Source organism: Anguilla anguilla, chromosome 1 (assembly GCF_013347855.1).
Source record: "Anguilla anguilla isolate fAngAng1 chromosome 1, fAngAng1.pri, whole genome shotgun sequence".
Taxonomy (NCBI): Eukaryota; Metazoa; Chordata; class Actinopteri; order Anguilliformes; family Anguillidae; genus Anguilla; species Anguilla anguilla.
This window is the reverse complement of record NC_049201.1, coordinates 2,020,642-2,048,047: the sequence shown is the minus strand read 5'-3', so window position 1 is coordinate 2,048,047 and position 27,406 is coordinate 2,020,642. Positions and strand designations below refer to the sequence as shown.

Here is a 27,406-nt window from a genome sequence, read left to right as displayed (position 1 = left end):
TCTTTCTCCTCTCTCTCTCTCTCTCTACCCTGTCCATTTCAGTGAAATGTGCTTAAGGTCATGCAGGTGTGGCTATAGTCGATGGTTAAGTAAGGGTACATTTTAAAAAGTGTGGTAACTGAAAGTGTAGGGATTGGGTCCGATGTGAATGTGCCGACCGCATCATCATTACAGGGGAAATGCCTGGAGCCTCGGGTGAGGGGTGCATGTGTGCAGCAGGGCGCCTTGTAACCCCTCCCACCCGACCAAAGGGATCACAGAGCTTCTCCACCCCAGCTCCCCAGTGGTGGAACGAACTCCCCGTCCCTCTCCGAACCTCCCCCTCACTACCCATCTTCCGCCGTGGCCTGAAGACTCATCTCTTCAGACTATACCTAGACTAACCACCACCACGCTGTATATTTCACTCTAAATCTCCCCCCCCCCCCCTTTTTCATGACATGTTGCCCCATCCCAGCACTTTTTGGTAATTTGTATTTGTCCTAATACTGTAGCTTATTCTTCTGCCTAGTTGGCTTTGTAGAGGTTAGGTCTGAATAGTGTTCACTGTGTGAACTAAACTGTGTCCTTTTCTAGAAATAGCTGTACAAAATAAGTATTGTATCTGACTGAACCTGTGTTTAGTAGTTGTTTATGACCATGAAATGCACTTTTTGTATGTCGCTTTGGATAAAAGCGTCTGCCAAATAAATGTAATGTAATGTAATGCTCTCTTCCTAAAAAAACACTTCTGGGTGTTTCCTGAATGTGCAGAGTTTGTCACCCGAGTGTACTCAAGGTTCGCGTTTCCACATGGATGAGCTGAAGGGGAACATAAAGGCCAAATTATGGGGAAGAGGGTTTGTTGTGTCCCGTAAAAAGAGGATTTCATTTCACTTTGTCAGGAACAGAAATCAGGCGCGTTCTCATAACCAGCTCCACAAAAGCCAGCCCGAAACGAGAATCTGACTAAACTGGTTAGTGATTGAGTTCTTTCCTTTTAGACTATACTTATTTAATAAGAGGTTTTACATCAACAGGTTTAGTTTAAAAAAAAAAAACAAACAAAAAAAAAAACAAGGGACCTTAAAGAAAAAATTGTGGGGTTTGCTGCATTTTTGGTGGACTTTCCAAAAGCTCAGAAACCAGTTTGACTGGGGCTGTGGATAAGATGGACTCGTGCTTCAGTTCATCTTTAGAGGGGCCGGGGATCGTGTTTCTGTGAAAGAGAGCAGATGACTGAGGAAGTCAAACAGTCCTTAAATCCACACCAACCTACTGCAGAGGGAACTAGCCAATCGGGTACATGCAAAACAGAAAAGTATATTTATAATATGTTTATTAAAGCTCAGGCAGTGGGTAGACATCATGTATATATATATATATAGCTGGCCTGATTGGACACACCTGGACAGGTGATGCAATCAGGTAATGAAATGTCAATTAAGTGTGAGATGCAGTCAGCAATTAAGTCCTAAACAGTAATTCACATACAGTCATGTGAGCTTTTTGTTTGTTGTGTGACTGGTCCTTTTACCTGAGTTTCAGCACTTTTATCTTCAAGGTAAAAAAAGAACATTTTGGCTGATTTTTTTCACACTCTGAATTCTTGTTGCTTTATTTGTGTTGTTTGCCATTGTGTCTGCAACAAGTGTTTCAGTTGCTTTTTTTTTTTTACCAGACCTGTCTTGTAAAAGAGGATTTAACCTTTTTAAATTATGGATAGATAAATTAAATGTAAGGCAGGGAATTAGAATAAAGGATTCACACAGAAGTGTTGTTTCCATCACAAATCATCGGCGACAGACACATGCTGTGCCTCTTGTTCAACACATAGAAAATAATTTGTGTTAAATCAGCTGTGACTGAGTAGTCTACACTGAGCAGCGCATTTATATCCCTTTAAGAGCCACACAGACAACCTCGGTTACAGTTTAATCGCATGTATAACCTCTGTTATAGCTGAATGGCATGTGTTACCTCAGTTATAGCTGAATATTTCAAGCATTTTTATCTTTATGAATTTGAGGGCTCCTCTCCCCATTCAGTGGAAGTTGGCAAAAAAAAGGTTTTGGGCAAAACAGCAGGATGTCAGCTTTGCTTCTAAGCCAGGTTCAAACGGACAGGAGTGTAATGGCCTTCTCACTTGTGTGCATATGTGTGCGTGTGTGTGTGAGTGAGTGAGTGAGTGTGTGTGAGAGAGAAAGTTTGTGTGAGTGTGTGTGTGTTGGGGGGGATCCCCAGTCTCTATCCTCTCGTCCTCTGTGCCCCCCCCCCCCCCCACCCCCCCCACTCCACACACACACACACACACACACACAACTCTACATGGCCGGTAATTAGGTGGCCACAATAGGATAAATTTTCCAGTAATTAGCTCTGCTGCCCCAGTGATGTCACCAGGAAGAGACTGGTGGGAGGGGGCGGGGTAAAACTCTAGCGCAGGAAGAGAGCGAGAAGCCTCACCGCCGCCAGACTCTTCACTTCACCTGCAGCTGCTGCACGAGCCGCGAGCCCCGCTAACGGCCTGGTCCCCTTCTCTTCTGCACACAGGTAAGGCGAGACGGAGTGAGGTGCGTCGGCGCGCGTACGGCGGCTCGCGCCGCGAATTCAGTCCCGCCAACCTCACCGGTCTGGCCACAGGACTGTGTGGCACTGTCCTCGTGGTCCGCGCCCGGCTAGCCGCACTTTAAGCGAAAGAGTGTTTTGTGTTTGTGTGAATGCAGTGGTGTGTCGCATTTTAAATGGCCATTTGTTCACAGTTTCATAGATGATTTTTTTGTTTTGTGTTTGTGTGAATGCAGTGGTGAGTGTCGAATTTTAAACGGCCACTTGTTCACAGTTTCATAGATGATTTTTTTCCGGTGGTGGCCCCTTATACACTTGACTGTTATATATTTCATTGGCCAGATTGCAGGTGTCTTAAAGGAGAGTGGATTTTCTCAATTGTTGACTTTTTTTTTTTTTTTTTTTTGTGCTGATGGTTTGTTTTCACCTCTGTATGTGAAACATACTCTGCTGCAGAGAACAGTTTAATAAATGTTTTCATGGTATGGATTAAATAATTTGCATAACACAGTGTTTACCTGTATTCGTCTAGGAGTCCATTGGTTGCACACTTAAGTCACTGAAAATATACGATAGATTTTTAAAACTACAAGTTGGAATAACATGATAAAATGTATTTCATAAAAAAGTCCAGCAATATCTGGTCTGCAGACCTTATTTTTGAATGACGTATTTGTAATGATGTATTGGCTAAATGCATTTTTTTTTTCAATCAAAAATGTTTATCACTGTTTTTTGCTCAGATATGTTTTAAAAATGAAATACTGTCTCAGTAATTTCAGGCAAATCATGTAATTTCCAGTGTTGCATGCCGAATGTAATTTAGCTTCAGCTAAGTATTATGAACAATGTAGCCTACTTTTGAGAGGGGTTTCTGCGCCACATAAAATAATATTCAATCTTAAATTGCTTCTTTGCGCGTAATATAGCCTACCCTATAATACATTTGTTATCGTGTCGTCTTGCATAGATGAGATGACTCAGGGCTATTTGAAGGCGGAAATGATTATACAGATGCGTGGTATTTCAGTCTGCAGATATGAACTCCGATCTTTGCGGGTTGCGCGAGCTCTGACAACAGTCGCTAGGCGCCATCCCGCGCGCTCCCCTAAGAGCAATTACGCGGGAGTCGCAGAGGGCTGCCTGGGTTTCTGCGCCTGGTTGCCGGGACGGTTTCCGCATAGGACTGAGCGTCTCCGGAGAATGATGCAAAACAACCTGAGCGTTTCTCCTGAGCTCCTGGGATTCGCGGAGAACAAACAAGTTTATTTTAATAAGCTTGGCGATGGGATGGTATCGGGTTTCGAAAAAAAACTTCTTCATGATGATGATGATGATGATGATTATTATTATTATTATTATTTAATCATTAACTAACTGCCTGCATACTGTATTTACGTTTTTAGAATATCAAAAACATCCATGTGAAATAGCCCATACACCAACACGAACGGTTTTTAATTGGCCGAGATTAACGCACTGGACCTGAACACTGAAACACATTAAATCTGCAGGAGAGCTTTAAAATAAGAAACTGATGATAAATCATTTCAGCCAGAACGCCATGGTTTAACGTTACTTGAGCGTCCCGTGTACTTTCGAAAGCCTTTGACTGTCGAAACCGTAACATAGTACCATATCAGTTTCACCCGAACAATCGCGCGACTGTCTGACCGTCCGAATTTCACCGGCGCAAAGGATTGTAAAGATCAAAGGATTAGGCACAGGGCGAACGGAAAGAAAAGAAGTGACTGTTATGTTGCGTAAACTGAGTGTTTAGCTCCAGTCAACACTCGGTTCGCTTTACCCTGGGGATGCAGTTAAGTGTCGAGGCAAGTGCGGAAATGAGAGTAAACATGGAATCGCCAATAAGGCGCTCTCCATGGTTCTGATAAGTCAACTAGTCAACCGAAGTGCACAGGGAGGTGCAAACAATTTTTTTAAAAACTTTAAAATACGCAGGATATAAATTGGCTACTTAAGTTTTAAATACAAGGAGTCGATAACAATAATATTACGCAATGGCACACTAATTTGTGTCTTTATGTAACAGTCATACGCACAAGGGAACATTGCTTGTTGCATTCGCCACTGAATACAGTTAATTCGGTTTTAGCTTATTGCGGTTGATTTTCAAGCTGCAGATGTTAACTGCTAGCTGGGTAGCCCTATATAAGAACATATGTAGGAATACGTAATGAGGTGAACAGGCCGGTCATTTATCAACAAACTACTTAGAGTATCAGTGAAGTCTGAACTGGAGCACCCCAGGGGTCTTTCGTAACTGTGTAACAACGCTTCCGCATATTCGCACAGAATTAACTTTTCTTTCTACCTTATTCCACTGATAAACTCAGTCTGAATTATATTTTGTTGTTCACTTTGTTAATCCCTTTTATGAATTTTAGAACCTTAAACCTTTCTCTATTAAGCAAGTCAACACACACACACACTCACAAATGGACCCTGTCATAGTGCTCCTCTATACAGTTGAGATTTTAAATATATAAATGTTTTGCAGGTTAGACCTAGGGCTATTCCACCATGTCGGAGAAGATGGCCTCAAGGCAGTATTTTAAAGGTACGTTACTCACATCTCTAAGGTATCTTTGGCAACAGTGCCACCATGCCCTCCAGATCATGCCTGTCATCTCCATATGGATTGGGAGAAAAGAAAACCAGGAGCGGATCTCGATTTGAGGGCCAAATTTGAGTATCCATGCTACATATGGATTAGGAGGAAGCCACTGAAATATTGTCCTTCTTGCCCGACCGGGCCCCCCTCCAGCAACGGGGATCTGAAACTCCAGTCCAGGTTTTTGTGGCTTCCTTTCAATCAGAAGTTTGTGTTGGCCTCGGATATGTGGACTCTTTAGCCAATTTGTGACAAAATTAAGTACTTAAGTTCTGAAACACACACACACACACACACTGATCAGCACACACCACAATCCTCCACACAGCAAAACAATTCTCACACAAACACCGAGCGCTGCCTGTGGAGTCACGTGGAGTTTGGGATCCCGGTCCTGGTTTCCTTTTCAGGGTTTGCGCTGCTTGCGATGCTGATGACGAATCCCGGGCTGACGTGGGGTCAGGAGAGTACCACCCCAACGCCCGAGGAGAGTGCCACCCCAATGCCCGAGGAGAGTACCACCCCAACGCCCGAGGCGAGTGCCACCCCAATGCCCGCAGCGAGTGCCGCCCCAACGTCCCCAGATACCGCCACGAGCGCGGGTACCACGATTCCGGGATCCACACCGCCGACCGGGACTCCGCCCCCCTCCAGCACTGCACCGTCGGCCTCGACGACGGCGACACCGACACCAACGGCAACGGCGGTTACCACTGCAGCCGGCAGCGGCAACACAAACGCGGCAACTACAGCGTCCGGCTACAACGTCACCATGACAAGCATGGTGAGTACCAAGTGAAAATATTGCTGCCCCCCCCCACCCCCCCACCCCTGTCATGTCTCAGATCTGAGTACTGAGCTCGGTTTTGTGTGTCCTGTGCACCCCCCTACCCCCACCCCCCCACCCCCCCACCCCTGTCATGTCTCAGATCTGAGTACTGAGCTCGGTTTTGTGTGTCCTGTGCACCCCCCCTACCCCCAAACAGATTTCCTGTCGGCAGTTCACCTGTAATGAATCTCAGTGCTACAGCATCTTCATAAACCAAACCGCTATGCCCTGCAATGCCAGTTTCTCCTACTGCCAGGTAAGCGGTCTTCGTTTTTCTGTTTTTTATTGTTCTATATCTGCATCATGGTCCAAAATAATAATAATAATATAATAATAATAGCAGCAAATTTTATTCATAGAGTTTTATTCATGGTGTTCACAAAGGTTTCCCTCTGCGATTGTGATTCGCTGATCTGCACATTTTAAACACTGTTCAGAGATCAGTGTGCTGGGGAGGAATTAGAGAAGAAGAGAAGCGTGCCGTGCATGCAACAACACCATGCCTCGGGATCTAGACCCAGGTCTTGAGTAATCTTACTTTTAAAATGGTGCTTACCTGCAGCCACCTTCCATTTAAATTTCTGGATTCATTTATAGTATTTATATTACGTTGCTAATTAATAGAATATTCATATTAATATGAATTAGCCAAATAATCAGTGCCAGTAGTGACAGATATTTTTTGCAATAACATTTTTATCCACATCACCAGTGTACAATATATGGCAGTCCAGTGCACCTACGTTGTGTGAACAGAAGAGGGCGCCTTCTGAGCCCTGATAGCACCTTATGGCTTTGATGTAATCAGTGATGCTGTCACTCTACACTGCCTCTCCCCCTCTCAGCTGCAGCATGTGAAGTACATGTTGCACCATCATGGAATTAGTGTAACCTTGGTGACAGGGCCCTTGTGGTGTCACAGTGCACTGCCATTCCTCTCCCTCTCTCAGCTACAGCATGTGAAGTAAATGTTACACCGTTACGGAATTAGTGTAACCGTGGTGACAGGGCCCTTGTGGTGTCACAGTGCACTGCCATTCCTCTCCCTCTCTCAGCTACAGCATGTGAAGTAAATGTTACACCGTTACGGAATTAGTGTAACCGTGGTGACAGGGCCCTTGTGATGTCACAGTGTGCTGCCTCTCTCCCCCTCAGCTGCAGCGTGTGGCCTACATGAGCTACACTGTGGGTTGCAGCGCTAACTGCACCACCACACCATGTACGAACCAGACCCAGACCGGCTGCTCTGTGGGCTGCTGCAACACTACGGACTGCCTCAATGTCACCATGTCCACCATGGTCCCCACCACAGGTAGCGTTAGCGCTGGTGCAGCGCCTTAGCTCCACACTCCTCTCTATGGTCCTCACCACAGGTAGCGTTAGCGCTGGTGCAGCTCCTTAGCTCCACACTCCTCTCTATGATACTCACCACAGGTAGCGTTAGCACTGGAGTACACCTCCTTAGCTCCACACTCCTCTCTGTGGTCCCCACCACAGGTAGCGTTAGCGCTGGTGCAGCGCCTTAGCTCCACACTCCTCTCTATGGTACTCACCACAGGTAGCGTTAGCACTGGAGTACACCTCCTTAGCTCCACACTCCTCTCTATGGTCCCCACCACAGGTAACGTTAGCACTGGAGTACACCTCCTTAGCTCCACACTCCTCTCTATGGTCCTCACCACAGGTAGCGTTAGCACTGGAGTACACCTCCTTAGCTCCAAAACTCCTCTCTATGGTCCCCACCACAGGTAACGTTAGCACTGGAGTACACCTCCTTAGCTCCACACTCCTCTCTATGGTCCTCACCACAGGTAGCGTTAGCGCTGGTGCAGCTCCTTAGCTTCACACTCCTCTCTATGGTACTCACCACAGGTAGCGTTAGCACTGGAGTACACCTCCTTAGCTCCACACTCCTCTCTATGGTCCCCACCACAGGTAACGTTCGCACTGGAGTACACCTCCTTAGCTCCACACTCCTCTCTATGGTCCTCACCACAGGTAGCGTTAGCACATGCCATTCCATTCTCCAGGTGCAATCAGTGAGGTGCTAATTGTAGAACGTACGGAAAATAGAAACCCGTACTGTCTTAAGTTCAAGGGCAAAAAAATGTAAGAATTGAAGTGCATGTTTTCAGCAACTTTAACTGATCAAGGTACTGGCTGCAACCAAATTATGGGGTGGAGTTTGAGAACCCCGGGGCCGGAGCAGATAATAATTTGTACCGACAGCATACAGACCTCACTGCTTTAACGGACCTCTTTGCCTGTGATTACTGCTTCGTGATGGACCTTTAATCGTTTCAGCTGCTCCAACCACAACCAAGACCACAACCAAAGCTCCGACTACGACCACTCAAGGAAGCAACGTAAGCCAGTGTTCGGGTTTTGGGATGGGGATGGGGGTGGGGGGGTGTGGGGGGTCACCTTAATTTTGTGCACTTTGTCTTTGAAATCCTGGAATCGCCTGAGGGGGAGGTTCAGTCTTTTCCAGAACCAGGATTAATTCCAGTTTCCACGTTTCATTTTGATTCTCCACCTCTACTGGAATCTGCTCACCTCCAGTTTGCAAATTCCTGGTTCCAACATGCAGGCCCACCGCTGCACTCAAAGAGTAGCCAGGACAGGGGCTGCTGGGTGCCTCATCCCGTTAAGAGACTGTCGTTGGTATCCAGGGGTCGTGGTTTAAAGGGCTGTTGGTTTACATGAATGCTATTGCATTTAACTGAAGAAGGATCAGACTCCAGTTCTGGTGGGCTGCAGTGTCCCTGGTTTTTTACAGTGTTCCAGCACTTAATTCAGGCCTGAATGTGCTCAAGTCACTGATTGGCTGAAGAGTCCACACACCTTGTTCTCAAGGCCTACATCGGCTGCTGGTTGAAAGGACATCACAGAAATCTGCAGTCACTGTGACCCTCCCGGACGAGGGCTTAACACCTCGGTGGCGCTGTAAAGGGGGGGGGGGGTCGGTGGGGGCAACTGGGGAAGCGATTGTGTATATTTTGTCTGACATCCCAACATGCTCCCTGTTACCTGTCCAGGGCAAGAAGTGTAACCAGCTGACGTGCACTGGGGAGACCTGCTACACACAAGCCAGCCAGAAGACTCTGGTTGTGGCGTGCCTTGGTGGCCAGGACTACTGCCAGGTAAGACCAGCAGGGGGCAGCGCATGTAAAAGCGGCCGTGACTGCTGATTTCCGCACAGTGAAACGTCCAGCGTTAATTAACTCTAACAGAGTACATATGAGGCCAGCAGGAACCACGTGCACTCGGTTAATAGTGTGTGTGTGTACTGTGGATGTGCACGATTGGACTTTCCAAAGGTGTGGACAAACAGGGGCGGGGGGGGGGGGGGGGGAGGAATTTTTAAAAGATATAGGGAATTGAAAGCGTGATTGAAGATGGGTCTCTGCCCCCCCCCCCCCCCCCCAGCTGAAGAAGACGGTGGCGGGCGCGGTCATGACCTGGAAGGCGGGCTGTAGCGGGGACTGCAGGAAGGACACGCCCTGCTCCTCCACAGCGGTGGACTGCACCCAGGAGTGCTGCAACGCCACCCTGGCCTCCTCCTGCCTCAAGCTCGACGGCACCCTCAACATCCCTGGCTCCGCCTCCGGCCCCGCCCTCGGCCCCGCCCCCCTGCTGCTGGCCCACGCCCTGCTGGCCTGGCTGCTCGCGTCGCAGTTCCACGTTCAGTAACCGCGGCAACTAGTGCCTTTAACGCTGCCAGCTAGATCAGAGTAGCACAAACGTGTCCTGTGTCCTTCAGACAACCGTCACCTATTTTAATCTGTGTGTGAATGCATGTGCGTGTGCTGCATGTGTAATGTGTATGTGTTGCATGTGTAATGTGTGTGTGTGTGTGTGTGTGTGAGTGTGTGCGTTTATCTGTAAGGTGTGTGTGCGTGTGTGTGTGGCATGTGTAATGTGTGTGTGTGTGTGTGTGTGTGTGTGCTTATATAAAAAAGAATGTTTAAGCTTCACATGTTCTTCTGCATGACAGTGATTCTGAGCAATACTGGCCTGTGACATTTCCACAAGATGAGCTGTGATTCTTTCTGCTGGAGGCACAGCTATCCAACCCAGGGGCACCACCAGGGATTTTGGGCCCTATGAAAAAGATCTCACACTGGGCCCACCACTCCAGAAAATCCTATATTCTAAAAAAAATTTTGAGAGCCCCTATCAGTCAGGGCGCTTGGAATTGAACTTTGAATTGTACTGGTACCTTTGACCAACCATGTTAGTGGAGCTTGCTATTATCATCAAAATCACTTTGAAATTTGTACTTTTAAAAAAAAAACACTGTTACTCGCATGTAATGATGTCAAAGTACTGACTGAATACAGCCTTGGTGATGTAAACGTAGCAGGTTGGAAAAAAAAGACCTCAAGAAATTCCAAGCTTCCTACTCAATTTGTTTTACCTATGTCCAAATGCACTTTATTAACGTAAAATAAGACCTCAACGCAGGCCAACTGCTTTGTTAAGTAACAACTTGAAGCAAGTGTTACGTAGAATTATGAGTTGGGTAGTCAATGAGGTGAATGAAAAGCAGAACAGAGGACTAATAGATGACACTTCACTTGAACTATATGCCATAAAGCCTATGTAACACTTCCGTTAGCATGGCATAACATGTCATAAGCAGCTATAACAGCATTTTACAGCTCATGAATAATGTCATAATATATGCACTGATTTTTACAAATTTTATCAAGTTCATAATAACTGTTAGAAAATTATTACTGTTTATGTTATGACATTGTTATGACATGGCTGTCGGAAAGCTCTAATACACTGTCAGGACTGGTTATGACAGCTGCTATGTCATCCTTATGACAGCTGCTATGTCATGCTTATGACAGTATCATATATGCTGAATGACCTATAGTTCAAGTAACATTACAGAATCATACGTTATCTTTACCAAACCCCTTCAGTGATGCCTCTGCAATTCAGGTTTAAAAAAAAAGATTCTAATGTTCCTTTTGTCTCACATAAACACACAGTTCTGGTAACACATGCATCTTGTGAACTATAGAGATTTTTTATGTTCCATAATGAGATAGTCCAGGTGTGTCATACAACTTAAGAGTCATCTTTGCAGTGCTATTGAACTTATTTTTGTAACTCTGGATACAACCAGAGCATGCCATTTATCACATTATCCTATAGTAAAATGTTGAATAATGCTTGGTGTAATATTAAGAGAACTATATCATTTTAAGCAGTTTTTTTCGGCTAAAATGTATATATTTGTACAAACTGTAATGACTGCTTTTTAAAACCTACCAAATAAAATGTTGCTAACATAGCGTCTGGTCCCCTCATTACTTGGCTGTAAACACTGGCTAAGCCTGTTGGATAATTAAAAAACAACAACAGTCCCACGTGACCCTGAAGACGTATGGTATAACGGCTCCACTTGCAATTTCAAACCGACTTTTCCCCACGGCGCGCCGTGGGCTATGCATGGCAAATCGTGGTCACTCACTCATTCACTCACCTACGGGCGACCTTTGAGGGACGTTTTGTGGGACGCAGGTGGTGCCAGCTCAGATGTATGCGGAAGTGAGTTGCGCCGTGGGTCTGGACGTTTCCGTGCTTGTTTGGTATGCAGCCCTGAGTGAGATATATGAAAATGTACTCCAGTTACAACAATAACGGAAAAATAATAAGCCATATACATATTGCCTGTTTTCTCTTCCTGTTCACGGAGACTTTCCATGACTCCAGTTAGAAGTTTTATTGTTCATTAAAGAATGCACAAATGATTATATTGTGTTTATAAGTTGCATGCCGAAGGTAAAATAATGGAGCTTTATAAGTGTAAATTATTTTACGCAACCTAAATATTTACACAGTAGTTCCATGATATGTTCATAAATGACAGTGAAGTGTTTAACTGGTTCATTCAGGGCTCGTCTAAGATCTTTGCGTAGAGGATAGGCTATGGCTGTCAGCGGCAGCAATGCAATAATGCCAATTTTGTGATTAAATAAATGATAATGAATAATACATGCATTTTTATTTAGCGTTTGTTTTTTCATGCACGCATCTTACTTTGAAGGTGTTTAAGAAATAGCCAAACATTTCACGCTGTCTCACCATTCAAGTCAGTGGATTCAAGTAGGAGCAATCATTCGCCGGGTCGCGCTTTTTTTCCTTCCTTGGTAAATGATTAAAATTCAGTAAATGATTAAAATGACCACAAACTACCAATTATATTGCATGCGGTATGAATATGAATTTAATAAAACATTAGCAGTAACTCTACTATTCAGCACTGGAAGGAAAAGGAAAGAAAGTTGAATGTGGTTCCTACATTTTGCGGTAGCCTTATCCGGCTCAAAATATTATAATTTTCCCGAGTTTACGGTCGCCTATACTTTTTTATGGGTGACAGCTAGTTATAGGATGGTCTTTGGTGTGTTATTGTCATCATGGCGGTTAAGTAGTTTGTTTCTCTCCTAACGCGCTGGCCCAGAATTCAAAGGTTGACTAACCCGCCCGAAGGTTTCCTAATGCTGCAGCTAATGCGCGTGACGTCATTTTCAACTTCGGAAATCTATGCGTGGCAGTCAGCGAGCTGCCTGCGAGCGAAAAGGGACAGAGCTGGACGAAGGGAAGGAATAATGACCGAATTCCAGAGGCAGCATCTGTACTTTTGCGAAAAACCCATTCAGATCATTTCAGGCGCTCGAAGAAATTTATAGACTGCTGTCGCGGCCATTTAAGGTTGGACGTCGGCTGTGTTTTCAACACAGGGGCGATTTTTTTGGGGTATTGGACATCCGATCTAACGGTTTTCGCTGCAATGGACCAGTCTGTAGCGATTCAGGAGACTCTGTCAGAAGACGAAAACTGCATCATAGTATCCTGCTTGGTAGTATTTGAGTATTTACACGAAGCTAATGTCACGGGCTTGTTTATTCATTCTGTAAAGTATAAGTTTAAACGTGGCTTGTATAAGGTCTGGTGACACTCGAGATCCTGCTTTGTGGTTAGCTTGTTCATAAAAATTTGAGGAAGATAGATTTTTGGACATCTGCCCAAGGCGAGGCCTTTGAGCGAGCAAACAGGGTCTGTATACATTTACTTCGCCGTAACCAAATTGGATCTTAGTTCAATCTGGTTTTTTCAAACTAAAGTTTGGAGGAATTTTCAAAAGCTCCTGTATTATAGCGCATATAATCTCAACTGTAAGCAGGAAAGACCGCTCTTAACTTTGCAAACTAGCGAACGCTGGTTGAGCATGCTCAGTAGCCTGCATTGCTTGGCAGTCATGAAGGTTTTTTTTGTAATGTTACATATGTCACACAAGATGGCGATATTGTATACAAGTAGACTTGGCGTTTGAGTCTGTTAATCGGGTTTTGAATCCAATTGATTTTGTTCGGCATGAAACGTTTCAAATTATACATACTTAATTATCAAAAAATGTGTGTTTTTTGCGTGTTGTTTAGCGCGGGAATGCGGTATTGATCCTGGAAATAGCCTTATATCTTAACTTGAACCCCTGGCTGCGTATTTTTACTCCGTCCATGCCATAAATAAAGTCAGGGCTAGGATTACATTTTCCTTGAGTGTACAAAACATGCCGTCCAATGTCTTCTCCTGGTGGACGGCGTCACCGAAAGCAGACTACTTGGGTTGGTGGAGCGTGAGCATGAGCGCGCGTGAGTTTGTTCTCTTTTTTCTATCTCATTTTATGAATCTGAAGCCTTAGGTAGATCAGTGATCCTGCAAATTACACTCTTCTCACAGTCTCCCTGGCAGCACGTTTTAACACTCAATTTTTTTTCCTCCCAAAGACTGTTTTTGTTTACACATAGACGAATGGCTATAACGGGCGATGATGTGGCGCTTGATATGATAGTGCCCATCTCTCACGACTTCGTTATTGTGGAAGGTGAGCGGGTAACACGTGCTTGTTTACGCATGGATGCAGTTTGAGTCTGTACACCTTTGGTTCTTTCCCTTGACTTGTGTGTCACCCACTGCAGTTCTCTATGAATGAACCTTAAGCGCCACGCACCATTTATACGAGTAACAAGTGGCAATGGTTTGGCTAGGTTTAAGTGGGTGAATAATTATGCAGCTAGACTAAGCACTAGATTTTCCGTTTTTGTTAAAACATAAAAAACATTTATATTACACACCAGCCATGCGTGGTGTATTTTATTACAGTTGTAATTTTTGGAACGATGGTGCGCATTTGTTTAGATTCTGATATTCCAGTGCGTAAATAATCACATAAAACCCCCTGTGCTGCAGCTTCGTCACCCGAAGAACTGGCTGTTGTAGGTGAGTTTCTGTGTGTGCTGTCATGCATTCCCGCAAGATAAGTGTTACCGGTTTTGTTTTACAGTTTTTTTTTATTATATATTTTTTTACTGGTAATAGGCTATGGATGAGTGGAAAGAATGCGAGTGACCAGGTGCAACAGTAGCCTACCCTCCCGGTACACTCCCACACACGGGTGGAGTCCGTTTATTTGGCAGTTTAACAGGAATGCATACACAAAAGAGGAAACAATAGGCCGGCCTCTACAGTAAAACAGACATCAGTTGTAGTTTGAAATAAACATTATGAGGGACAATGCGCTGTCAGTGAAAAAAAAAACACAAAAAAACAGAACTGAGCAGATGTCCCTGGAGATTTGACGGGCGCATTTTTTCAGTTCAGACATTCCACTTGGGAAAAGTTAACAGTCCTATATTATGTGCATTTTAAAATCGGGATGTAGGAAAGGGCATATACCCCCCCCCCCCCCCCCCCAAAAGATTAAGCAGAACTACTGGCAGGCTTCCTGCTTGCATAAAGAAAAGGTGGTCACAGACGAGTCGATGGATGCCATAGAGTGTTAAGTTTTTCACATTTTATTTGTTTTTGCTAACACTGGACCTTTATGTGATTGATGTGGATTACTGGCGAGGGTGAGTGTAAGGATCTATCAACCTCTTGTTGTGGCACCTCTTTCCAATCGCTTATTTTACCTCCTTGCATCCTTTCCTTGCTTCCTTAGCTCCACCGATTAGTGGACGCACGCAAGGAAAGGACACAAGGGAAGGATGAGAGGACGGATGAATCAAGGAAACGTGTCTTAGGCAAATGTTCAGCCCTTGTTTAGTCAAGTGAAAGTTTGGAGCCGCGTCAGTTACAGATGTGGCAGATGGGGAGAGGTGGATCCATAGGGCAATCATTCAATCATTAAAACGTCCCGCTTTCTTAAAACATACTTTTGTAAAAGATGCGTTCGTGTTTCCAGGCTCAAGCCTGCTTGCTCCTCGCGCCTGGCTTGCTCATTCAAAGAGCATTTAGCGGGTTGAAATGGGGCGGGTAAAATGAGCGATTGGAATGAGCCGGCGCGTGCCCCCGGTTCAGAGCTGACGCGCGGCGTTCTCCCGGGTTCAGGCGCGGACACCAGAGTGCTCGTGACGGACCAGGAGCTCGAGGTCCAGCTGGAGTTGCGGTTACCTTTCGGATCCCACACGCGTCTGTTCCTCAGCGAGGTGAACCGGGCCTGGAGCGGTAAGAGGCAAGCTCGCGCTCTCTCTCCTCTCTCTACTCTCTCTCTCTCCCCCTCAATCTCTCTCTCTCTCCTCTCTCTCTCTCTCGCTCTCTCTCCTCTCTCTCTCTCTCAATCTCTCTCTCTCTCTCCTCTCTCTCTCGCTCTCTCTCCTCTCTCTTTCTCCCTCAATCTCTCTCTCTCCTCTCTCTCTATCTTTTTCTCTCTCTCTTCTCTCTCTCTCTATCTTTTTCTCTCTCTCCTCTCTCTCTCTCTCTGTATTCCCCTCTGTCTCTCTATATCTCCCCCCCCCCACCCTCTCTCTCTCTCTTTCTCTTTGTCCCTGTCTCACTCTCCGTCTCTTTGTCAAATTCAAATAACACCCCCTCCATTACACATATGCGAATTCATACACACACACACACACACACACACACAGGTCAAATGGCCTTTACTTTATAATGTTACAATTTATGAAACAGTGTTAACAATCAATACCAATGATAACATGTCCCTTAATTTATGGCAGGCAGAGATGTACTCTCTCTCTCTCTAACAGGTGCTATCCATTCTTGATATGATCTGGTTACTGTAATCATATTGGATCAGATAGTCCTGATGTGGTTCACAGGTTTCATTCATTGAGGACTTCAGACCTTTTGAGTCTCACCAATAGTATGAGCAGGCAGTTAACTTGAATTAGACCCTCAAAACGGGCATGCAATGCTTAGGCTCACTTGCATCTCAGGTCATTTGCATCTCAGGTCATTTGCATCTCAGGGTCATTTGCATCTCAGGGTCATTTGCATCTCATTTGCTGTGTTTATTTCATGTCATTTTCTGAAATTACTGAATTTAAACGGAGGGTTTTCCAAACCTACGAGGCACCGCAGTGAACCTGCGTGCTAGTTTATGATCATCGTGTCGTAGCGGTTCTGTAGCTGCCTGTATCTTTGCTCATTCTGTGGGGTATGGTTTAAGGATTTAAACCCCCATCCCGTGACTGGTGAAGCTGCTTTTTAACGCAGTGGCCTGTGATCATGGAGAACAACACAAACCCTGATGGCTCTCCTCTGATAGTGTTCATCCTGTGGTGTCGTCGTCTGCGGTTCTTGTGATTTTTTTACTTGATGACTTACTTTCCGCTTTAATTTCACTGTTTTTGCTGTAACTCTGGCTGGCCCTGCCCGTTTTGGCCAAGTCCCCCATAGAAATCAAGATTTAAATTTAAATTGGACTTTCTTCATTAAATGTAGTTTGAAAAAAATTAATTTAACAGAGAAAAACTCCTTGGACATGCCCGGTCATCAAAGATCACTTGCCAGGCTCTGTACTGTAGAAGGAAAAGCAGGAAATGTATCGATTAGTTTGTCCGAGAGGAAGAATTGATATTAATCGATATTTATTTTTATCTGGAGACACAGATTGTTTTACGCTTGAAGTTTGGGGTCTGGACTCGTTTTTGGTTTCATATTAATATGTAGACTTGTCTGGGAGTCGGGGGTTATTTTAGCATCAGCTGGAAGGAAACAGGAAGTGATGCTTACAGACACATTCCTCCCGATTGGCTATTTAAAGCTCTTCCTCCAGATCTTCCTGTCACTCTGCCACACTCTTGAAACCCCGTCACTGTATCGCACACCGTAAACCCTGACACTCTTAAAGCAGACTCTGTCCTGGAAGCTTACCTGTCCCTCCACCTGTGAGAGCGGCACTGGTGGGGGGGGGGGGGCGTCACTGCGTGGGCGGGGCTACAGGGGTCTGTTTGTGAATGGCGGTTAGATGGCGGTCGCCATGGTGAATGGCGGCAGGGGATGTGGAGAGCCTGACCCGGGGACCCACTTTGAATTCTTGCAAATTTTGTGCCGTGCCGTGCTGTGCTGTGCTGTGATTGGACGGAGGAGAAAACCTGCAGGGCAGGTCTGGTGCTTCCCTTTTGGGAACGGGGAACTAGGGGAGGTGAGAGATTAGGACAACCACACAGCCGACTTGTTCTGTGGCGACGGGACGCCCGGATGCAGGACGTAGATCCACATTGGGGTGACACGTGCATTTGTTCTTTCTTCAGAAAAGAGCTTAGGAAAATCTGTCAGGTTAGCTAAAGTCTGAAGACCTGCAAGGGCACACCAGTTTATTTATTATCAAAAGCCCTATCCAAGCAGAGAGAGAGATAAAGCGAGAGAGACAGAGAGAGAGATAAAGAGAGAGAGACAGAGAGAGAGATAAAGACAGAGAGACAGAGAGAGATGTAGAGAGTGAGAGTGAGCAGGAAGGAAAGAGAGGGTGGAGGGGGTGGAGTTTTGCTAGTTTTGCTGATGATAGGGTAGTTTGTCACCCACTCAGAGTTTCACACAGACTGAACTTCTGAGTCAGAAGTCAAGAAAAAAATGGGGGACAGAGACTTTTTAGCTAATAATTTAGCCTCAGTTTGAAATCGAGAGTCATGTCTAAGGCTCTCCCCCCCTTCCCCCCCCCACCCCCACCCCCCACCCACTCCAACTCCATTCGGGCCCCCGGTCTATCCGTTTTTTCCGGTGAAAAGCAGAGAGGGGGGCGGGGTTTACGCCTGAGCGCCGGGGGGGGGGGGGGGGGGGGGGGGCGGTTTGGTGAGCATGTGTGAGTTCTGGCACGGGTACACCACTTCGCGGCGTGACTGGCTGCGCTCTGAGGAGAGGGGGACTGACTCGAACCCGATACCGCGGCCCGTCTCTGTGCTGTGCCAGGCAGGAGCGCCAGCCTCTCTCAGTCCGCTCGGGAAACCATGGAAACCTTTGGAACGGTGTCTGAGGCGCTGGGCGATAAGAAGAACGCGAGGAACGCTAAAGGTAGGCTCGAGGACGGCAGCAGGCGGCAGGAGTAGCGGTCTGCGCAACAGGAAACGCTTGCAGAGAGTTGCTTCTGAAGTGGCTACCCTGCAGCGCAACAGGATGAACAGACTGTTTAGTGTGTGTGTGTGTGTGTGTGTGTGTGTGTGTGTGCATGTGTGTGTGTAAGAGAATGTGCGTGTGCGATTTAAGGGAGTGTGTGTGTGTGTGTGTATGTATGTGATCACATAAAAGAGAGAGAAAGTGTGTGATCATGTCTGTGTGTGTATATGAGAATGTGTGCATGTGTATGTGTAAGAAAGAGAGAGAGAGAGTGTGTGTGTGTGTCTTTAGAAAATGTCCATAAATGTCTTGCAGTTTACTGACAAGTTTTGCTAGTGCTGAATTGATTATAGTCTCTGAAAACTTTAGTACTGAAACTGTGACATAAAAGTATGATGCTTTTCAGTCCATTACACTGCTCACACATTCTCCAGGTTAGTGTCGGATATACACTGCGACTGCACAGATTTAGCCAGCTAGGCAACAGCATAGAACAGACAGGTTAGCTTGCTAACAGTCCAGTGTTTCAAACAGAACTGATTAGCTTACCAGATAACTAGCAAATATAGCACTTGAGTGTCCCAGAGCCCCCGTTTGTCCCAGAGAGAGACAGCATGTGGGGAAAGTTTGTTCTGGCACGTGTAAACCTTCCAATTTATCATTAAATTTTGTACGTCTTTTTAATTATTGCCTCTTCAGTTTTTCTCGAGTACTCTTCCACGGCTAGCGCTGACACCGGTGAGGTCCGAACGAGCGGCGCCATTTTGATTTCGCTGCGGTGCTTTGCGTGTTCATACGGCGGGGCGTTGATAGACTTTCACCTTTGAAAAGAAAAGAAAGGTAGTACAAGAGAGATGGCAGTTTGAGCTCACAGTTTCTGTGGTCTCCCCAGTTTTACACGTGGGGGGGGGGGGGGGGTAATAAAAGCTCTCCTGGGCTCATGGGGCATGTTTGAAGTCCACGGTGTAATTCTGATGCTGATGTACTGAGTGATAACACTGCACTTCTGAGCCGTGTGTTATCTGTTATCCGCTGCAGGGTTTATTGCACCGTGTGTTAATCTGCAGACAGAGAGGGAGGCTGTTTGAGCTGCAGAGCTTACGTAATTAAGCAGGGCGTCCGCCGGGGCGGGTCCGGGGCGGGTCACTTCTGGCTCTGTAGGACAGTTTTCTGACTCACGAGAAAGAATGGTCTCACAATATTGGCTGCAGCGTTGTGGCAATGTTATAACACTGACAGAACATTCCAGTAACATTGCGAGGACATTTTGTGCTACCTGGGCACAGTATTCCTCCTCCTCCTCCTCCTCCTCCTCCGCTCCACCCCTGCCCACCCCCCACAAAAAAAGAAAACACAGAATTCTCCTTTGCCAATGTGGTGTTCGGCTTGCAGACTGGTATTTCTACTTTCGGGACAAAGTTGCAGAAATGTTCTCGTGCTAGTGACGTGAAGTCCAGGCGCTTTACACACTAAGAGGGTGCGTTTCAGGTGAATGAGCAGGGAAGTCTGGGTGCATGGCTGTGGCTGAACGCACTTCCAGTTTCTGCACCCTCAACTGAACTCGGTCTCTCTGCCCTCGGGGAACTTATGCCCTCAGACAAGGACCCGTTTAGTCCAGACTTTTCTTCCTGGTGTTGAACAGGTGGAATGTGTGTGTGTGTGTTTGTGTGTGTGTGTGTGTGAGCGAGCGTTATGCATGCGTGTATGTGTGTCCCGTTGAATGTTCAGCTGTATTAATTTGTGACCATTTTTAATCTCTGTTTTAAATGAATTAATTATTTAATATTTAATCATTAGTGTTTAACTTTATATTAAATAATATGGCCGGTGACTGGTTTTAGAAAGCATAGTGTTCGTCACTGACTGATTCACCCTCCAGCGCAGCTTACAGAAATATCTGGGCATGATGCTGAACATGAAGTCTGAATTGTAAGACGTGCAGTACAGACCTGGAAGGGACATTTTAAGAGTAACCCATCAACAGTAAACCATTCAGATTCATTTGGGATAAAATCTTTGGTACCTGAATCCAAGCAGCACACTCTTCAGCTTCTCGACTGGAGTCCTACGGCGGACTGAAAAGAGCACCTCTCCTCGTTTTCTCTTCTGAGAAAGGAGGTGGTTACCTTCGGCAGAAGCAGCAGCAGATAAGAGGCGAGCTCTGGACCAGCATGTCAGCCCTTCTGTGCTGTCAGAAGCCGGAGACGAACAGGCAGCCATTTTAACCAGAGGAGCAGGAAAGGAAGCGGAGGGTAGATCGCTGATCATTTTGGGTTTCGCCCGTCTCTCAGAAACGCAGGAGAGGACAGAAGATCTGACTAAACTTAGGGTTGTAACTAGGCAGCTGTTTCATAGGTTACTTAGTTGATGCGCCTGTCTTAACGACTACTTGTATTTTTATTTATTTTTATTTTTCCATAGATTGCGTTGTTGCCGTTCTCGTTGTTAGTGTTAATCAGTTTAACCATCAGGGTCCAAGTTGAACTATGCGGTTGTTCCCTGTACTTGGACCGGTACTTCTCTCTAGGGCTTTCGTCATACTTGTTCCTGGTTATGGTTATACACTTTGTTGTACGTCGCTCTGGATAAGAGCGTCTGCCAAATGCCTGTAATGTAATGTAATGAAGCTGCGGGACTCAGAGCTGCAGAACCGATGCGTGGGCCTGGCTTGTGAATAAATGAGTTGAGATCGTTAATGTGGTTCCTGCTTCAGAAAGACCAGCACAAAGGTTCAAAGCAGTTTATTATGGTTACACACGGCTTTGGCACAAAGCATGGGCGTTGCAGCGTGTTTTCTGGACTGAACTACAGAGGCACTTAATCTCTTTTAATCTTTTTTCATTTTATTTCTTGACAGCAAAAAAGATTGCACTCTTATGTTTGCACATTTTTCTTGTTCTTGTATTGGTTTTATCGTAGACATATCCCCTACATTTTATGATACCTTTATTTTTGAGGGTTGTATTATGACCAAAATCACAGTGCTAAATGCACAAACCCATGTGTGTCCTGTAAAAGGTCAGTGTTATATGAGAGCATGTCTGTAGTAATCGTTACATGGTTTATGACAGTGGCATTTTACAGAATAAACTTCATACTTCCTCTTCCCTGACCTGGGCCTGAAATATCACACGGTCTCTGCCCAGGTTGCTGGAGACACACCTTTGCCACTGATAAAGTGAGAACATGACTCATACATTACAAGCATACACAAAAACACCACTATCAGGCTTTCAGCTGGTGTGTGTTTGTGTGTGCATGTAGGGGCGCATGCAAGTGAGTGAGTGAATGTGTGTGTGTGTGTGTGGGCATGTATTACTATCTTTGTGAGAACCAAATGTCCCCACAAGGATAGAAAGATGAGGAAAATTATGCAAGGTGGGGACCTTTTGCTGGGCCCCACAAGTTCAAGAGGCTGTTTTAGGGTTAGGACTTAGGGTTACGGTTAGGGTTACAATTAGGTTAAGGTTAGGGTTAAGGTTAGGCATGTAGTGGTTGGGGTTAGGGTTAGAGGTTACGGAATGAATGTAAGTCAATGGGAAGTCCTCACAAGTATAGCAATACAGACTTGTCTGTGTGTGTGTGTGCACGTGTGTGTGTTTAGTTTAGTTTAGTTTACAGGCATTTAGCAGACAGTCCTATCCAGAGCGACTTACATTGTATTCAATTATACAGCTGGATATATACTGGAGCAATGCAGGTTAAGTACCTTGCTCAAGGGTACAACAGCAGTGTCCTACTGGGGAATCGAACCTGCGACCTTTAGGTTACAAGACCAACTCCTTAGCCATTATACTACGCTGCCGCCGTGTGTGTGTGTGTGTGTGTGTGTGTGTGTGTGTGTGTGTGTGTGTGTGTGTGTGTGTGTGTGTGTGTGTGTGTGTGTGTGTGTGTGTGTGTGTGTGTGTGTGTGTGTGTGTGTGTGTGTGTGTGTGTGTGTGTGTGTGTGTGTGTGTGTGTGTGTGTACATTCATGCCTATTGTCATATCCTCTCTTGCAGAAGTGTGTTCTCAGCCTCCCAGTGAAGTGCCGGCCTCCCAGTTCGAGTGGCTCACCAAGTACCGCAAGTCGCACAAGGGGCCGGGCTCGTCCAGACAGAGCAGCGGAAGGCACTTCTCCAAAACCAAGAAATCAGGCAAGCAGCTTTTTCTCTGCTTCTCTGTCTCTGTCTCTGTCTCTCTCTCTCTCTTCCCTTCTATCTCTCCCCCTATCTCCTTTCTCTTCTGCTTCCCCCTTTGTCTCTCACTCTCTTTCTGATATTTCCACCAAAGCTAATCAGCTGCATCGAGAGACGCAAAGATAAATTCACAGCTGAATGCCTTTTTAATGAGTCATTGAGATTTCTGAGCAATGTACGATCCCTGTATGCGGGGAAACCGGAATTTCGCCTACTTCCAGGCTGCATTCACCCCTACTACGACTATCTAATAACAAGAACAATGTGCTGATGCCTACGCCCACTTATTTAAGGCGAGGAGATCCAATCAGCTTCTTATGGCCAGTGGCCAGGAAATTCTCTCTGTCAGGCCTGTGAGAGTGACATCATCACCCGCCAAATTCCCCAGAGGTGTGCGACAGTCCTCAGTCCTCTGGCTGTCAAAGTGATATCAGATATCAGGAGCGTGGCGGTTAGTCCTAGCTCTCGCTCGCTTTGTACTGTCTTAGCTGTCTGCACGTGACCTGCCTGTACCCAGGGCAATTAATGAATACAATGAATCTCTTAACAAAAACACTCGCACCTTCCCAACATTTGACGTATTTTACCTGATGTCACCCGTAGTGTTTATTTTCCTCGACTTTTTAAAGAGCAAAACACATTTTGTTTAGCCTACGTTATGGGCGTTATCTGTAATTAGGGTGTTGGCTAGTGTACGCCACCTACTGACCTTTGGATGGCCTGCTTTTACGTAATGTTTGATCAGATGGGTTTAATCCAGAGACTGTAAAAAATAGGTTTAACCTAATTTGAGGTATGATAAGTGGGGGGAAAATTCGATCCAAAAGTTTATTTTAAGCCCGCCTTATATGGCTGTTGTATACTAGCTTGGTGCTAAAGTTAATTGACGCATTGCGCTCCTGCGGTGGATTGCTTTGGTCTGATCGCACACGGGCGAAGAAACAGGCTGGAGTATCAGGAACAGGTCCTGGGAGAAATAGCTGAGAATGAGAGTGAGAATAAAAGGAAATGCCTAATGTTATGAAGGAAACGGGTAAAGTAGCGCATTTTCATTTTCCGTGCTGGTTCACGTCACCTTGTGTACATGTTTCAGAGCGCAAGAGTGTTAATTAGCGGGCTATTTCGGAAAGTTTAGCAAGCTTGCTAACGTTAGCCAAGTGCCTACTCCTAAGTAGCTAGCAAGGTAGGGAGATTAGGGCTGCTATGAACTGTGAAAATTTGGTGTTGTCGATGTAGCTATACTAGCTAGCTAGCACAGTTACTACTATTCAGCAAATGTAACTAATATTAATCTTTGTTACAACCGCAATAGCCAAATACACGGCGATAATCGTTTTTTATTGTATTATCTAGTTCCTTTATTCACGAAGCTGGCTAGACTAGTAGTACACTGTGTTGATCCATATCCAGTTCACGCTGACAGGACGCGTTAGCCAACTTTATTTGCTCAGTTGTGATAATGTACTAGTACTACTAGTTAGCTGTATCGGTTTTCCGGATACTGGCTATTATCGCTACCACTTGTATGTTTAAAGAATTCAGTTTAACCAAAATATAGCTTTCTTGCTAGTTTTATGCTAGTGTTGTCGGCCAGTGTGTAGCTAGAGTAACGTTACCCAATAATATACCCTCACCCAGGTGTTCTAATTCAATTGTAAACATCAAAGTAACTGGCAGACTATGTTAGACTAGGCATTACATTGCCCCAACGAGTGAGACATCATAATTACTGACCCGTTTAAAAGATTAGCTCGATGTGTGTGGTTTAGCTTATTGGATTTGAGCTGCAAATCTGGAATACAAACTTGATTTGGTTTTCCTCTCTGCGCACAGTTTTATCAGAGCAGTGTCTGTTTGGAGTTAAGCTGAGATAAATCTTGTTGTTCTTCGCAGATACCCATCTTAAACGAAGGCCTCGTACACACTGGAATTAAAACGCGTTTCAAAAACCACCAGAGCTCCTTAAAACCGTCGAATCCACTGTCAGGCGTTGCGAAAACGTTAGAATTTAAAACCCCTCGGACTAAGGATCGGAAACGTAGCGAAAACCCTTAACTGGTTTTAGCCGTGTATTATGTAGGCTACGAGAATCGGTTTCCAAAACCTACAGTACCTGTAGAACCATTTTCCTTGCAACGTAAATAAATTATATAAAGTTCCGCTGGTGGTACTCCGTATTCCGCGGGGATTTAAAACATCTTAAGAGTTAATTTTACAGTTGAAGGTGTAATATTTTATTAACGTTTTCGTCTCTGCGACCTAATGCGTCGCTTCACCGTAAAACATGTAAAGCGGAAAATCGATTAATGTTTTTAATTTTGTTTTTCAGAGATTGATAGACTACGTCGCTATGTTTACCAAGGAACGAAAAGATCAAATCAATCACTTATCAGATATGATAATTAATCAAGTCAAAGATACAGGCTGCATGAAGCGCGTTCTAAGTTTCGAAACCACCGAATGCATTCAAGTAATGTGTACGACAGGTCAATGTAAGCTATCGAAAACCTCTCACGTTTCAGAAACTTAGAACTACACCAAACCTGTCAGTGTGTACTGGTCAAACATTCCCACTGCTTGTCGACAGATCACACGGGGCTCGCAGCTTAAAAGAAAACGATCTCGCCAGCGGTGTTTATCTAGCAAACTTCAGTTGTTTTTGAAAAAAAAAAAAACGTGTTGGCCACCTGTTGAAATGGACGTCATTTGCACCAACGGTCCTGCGGCGCAGATTTAGGGCTACTGGGTTTGTGTAATGATGCCCAAGAATAGTTACTAGTTAGGAAAGTTTAATGTATATTTTTTTTTTCATCAGAAAGCTGAACGCAAGCAACGAGTGTTGCTAGGCCTCTTCGAACAAACTTAACTGTTGGGGTCTAACCTCATAATTTTACCAGTCAGTGTCAGGATTGAGCAACGTGCCCAAACAGCTGGATGGAAGTCAAAATTCCAGTCGGAATCCCTTCGGTTGTAATGGTTGGACTGGTTAATTGTTGTTTTACAGTGGCAGTTCTCTTCAGATGCTGTTAAGTCTGCCTCAGTTGTCTGGTGCCTTCAGTCCGAAACAGACTGAAGTTGAAGGTGTCAGCCAATGGGGAAGCAGGTTTTAGTCACATGGTACTGCTGTGTGAATAAGTGCATTTAAATCACCATGTGAGGGGAATCTTAAAGTGTACTGGGGTTACACCATAGATATGTCTATGGGTTATACAACACTCTGGGTATCAGTGCGTCTGGCGCCCTGTTTCGGTCCAATGAAAATTAAGGACAAATTGTTGGGTTTGAGGTGCGATTAGCTTAATGTAGTTTACTTTAGGCTAGCTGTTAGTTACGCGTCTTCCGTGGTTGTTAGTCTGTGTTGGTGTTCTGCCGCTTTTTTTAGACGGCGGCTGGACTGAAATTGACGGCGTCAGCAAAGCAGGTTTAGGTCACGTTGGCCCGCTGTCTGAATAACTGTATTTATGTGCAATCGCCCGGGTTCGTTTTAACCCTTTCACTGCTGACACAAACCATCTGAATGCAAAGTGGAAAAAATTTAACAGTTTGCGCCATCCCACTGTTTGGGAGTGTGCTCTTTGATAGACTCACAAATAAACACACACACGTATGCTCAAACACATGCACACACTACTGGGAGCCCAGAATCTCAAGCTTTGAATATTTATCTTGAATATTTAAGTCCCCCTGGAGCAGTCTCAGTTCAGATGAGCTCATATTTTAATGAATTTATTTATTTAATTTGTAACTGAACGGGTTAGGCAAATGTGATTTCTGTGCAAGTTTTGTACTTGGCAGGATTGTTTTGTTTATTTGCTGAACAAGTTACCCTACAGGGTTGGAGTCCTTGATCTATGTGGTCACTTCTGGCACTACGATCTTTACTTCACTCTAGTGTGTTTTTCTGCACCTCTGCACCTTGAACTGATGCACTTGTTGTACATCGCTCTGGATAAGAGTACATTACATTGCAGGCATTTAGCAGACAATGTTATTCTAAGCTTTCCGTGCGGAAGCAAACCACAAGCACGCAAGTTTGTTTGCTCTAAAGTGGCCCCTCCTGTGGTCAGAGTGGTCACGTAGCTGCACTCCTGCTGGTTGTTGACCCCCTAACAAAGGCGTTTGTATGTTACGGATTATTTTTTAAAGAGAAATAGTTGTGTTTCTGGGCGGCATGCAAAACAGTGTTTAGTTTCACATGCTGTGTCACACATCGCTTCTGGGAAGTGGGGTAAGAACCGCGCGGAGTGGCTAACCGCCGTCAAGCACGTCCTGCAGAGCGCTGCAGTTGCAGCTCACTGCTTTCAGTGTAGGAACATGCTGTGAAGTATTGGGTCCTTCACTGCCTTTTCTCCTCAGCAAGCAACTTTTGTAGGTGGCCAGGAAAATGCCTGTCTCCTCCCGGCAATCCAGAAGTCAGTCATAATCATAGTCATAGTCATTACAGTGTGGAATGGCCCTCTCAGGAGCAGTAGCAGTTTGAGCTATTGCAGGTTTTCCTCAGGGCAGCTGAGTTTCTGGAGTGGGAGCCCCCTGCTGGTGGATTCAGCTCACTGCACCCCCTGCTTCTCCTAAGACCTGGAAAGGCTCAAACAGCTATGCATGGGGGATCGCTGTTTCCACACTGGTAGTTCCAAGTCTTGGGAGTGATGCATTGTGGGATATGCACTAGAGGAGGAGGGGAAGGCTGTTTGCGATGTGCTGAGCACCTTTTACGGCTTGCAGCACAGAGAAGTGAACCCTGCACTGAGCATGCTCAGTGTGAACCCTGCACTAAGCGTGCTCAGTACAAACCCTGCACTCACTGAGCGTGTTCAGCATGAACCCTGCATTGAGTGTGCACAGT

At 45.4% G+C, this 27,406-nt stretch overlaps 2 protein-coding genes across 4 annotated transcripts in view; both read left to right on the top strand.

Moving 5' to 3' along the window:
- Nucleotides 1-2,438: 2,438 nt before the first annotated feature.
- On the top strand, nt 2,439-11,323 carry LOC118220462 (uncharacterized protein PB18E9.04c). The gene is made up of 8 exons (XM_035404334.1): nt 2,439-2,532; nt 5,069-5,128; nt 5,593-5,966; nt 6,169-6,267; nt 7,167-7,323; nt 8,316-8,377; nt 9,050-9,154; nt 9,441-11,323. Exons 2-8 carry the CDS (start codon nt 5,092-5,094, stop codon nt 9,702-9,704), a joined length of 1,098 nt encoding a protein of 365 aa, XP_035260225.1. The 5' UTR covers nt 2,439-2,532; nt 5,069-5,091; the 3' UTR covers nt 9,705-11,323.
- Nucleotides 11,324-12,569: 1,246 nt separating this feature from the next.
- The window catches only part of inpp5b (inositol polyphosphate-5-phosphatase B), a 36,614-nt gene continuing 21,777 nt past the window's right edge, over nt 12,570-27,406 (top strand). The window contains exons 1-6 of one of the 3 annotated variants that reach the window (XM_035427886.1): nt 12,570-12,882; nt 13,608-13,687; nt 13,823-13,920; nt 14,286-14,315; nt 15,426-15,542; nt 22,387-22,521. In XM_035427886.1, the coding sequence (XP_035283777.1) occupies nt 12,826-12,882; nt 13,608-13,687; nt 13,823-13,920; nt 14,286-14,315; nt 15,426-15,542; nt 22,387-22,521 (517 nt within the window). In that variant the 5' untranslated portion in view covers nt 12,570-12,825. Of the gene's footprint in view, nt 12,883-13,607; nt 13,688-13,822; nt 13,921-14,285; nt 14,316-15,425; nt 15,543-18,121; nt 18,345-22,386; nt 22,522-23,392; nt 23,597-27,406 lie in introns of those variants that run through there. The other 2 variants (XM_035427895.1, XM_035427903.1) reach the window with 2 other exon arrangements.

What these genes read in the sequence shown, in the direction of transcription:
- LOC118220462 (XM_035404334.1), top strand. Translation starts at nt 5,092, where the DNA reads ATGTCGGAGAAGATGGCCTCAAGGCAGTATTTTAAAG. An exon ending in CGACCACTCAAGGAAGCAAC is followed by an intron (nt 8,378 to 9,049) that starts GTAAGCCAGTGT and finishes TTACCTGTCCAG; the next exon opens with GGCAAGAAGTGTAACCAGCT. An exon ending in GTGGCCAGGACTACTGCCAG is followed by an intron (nt 9,155 to 9,440) that starts GTAAGACCAGCA and finishes CCCCCCCCCCAG; the next exon opens with CTGAAGAAGACGGTGGCGGG.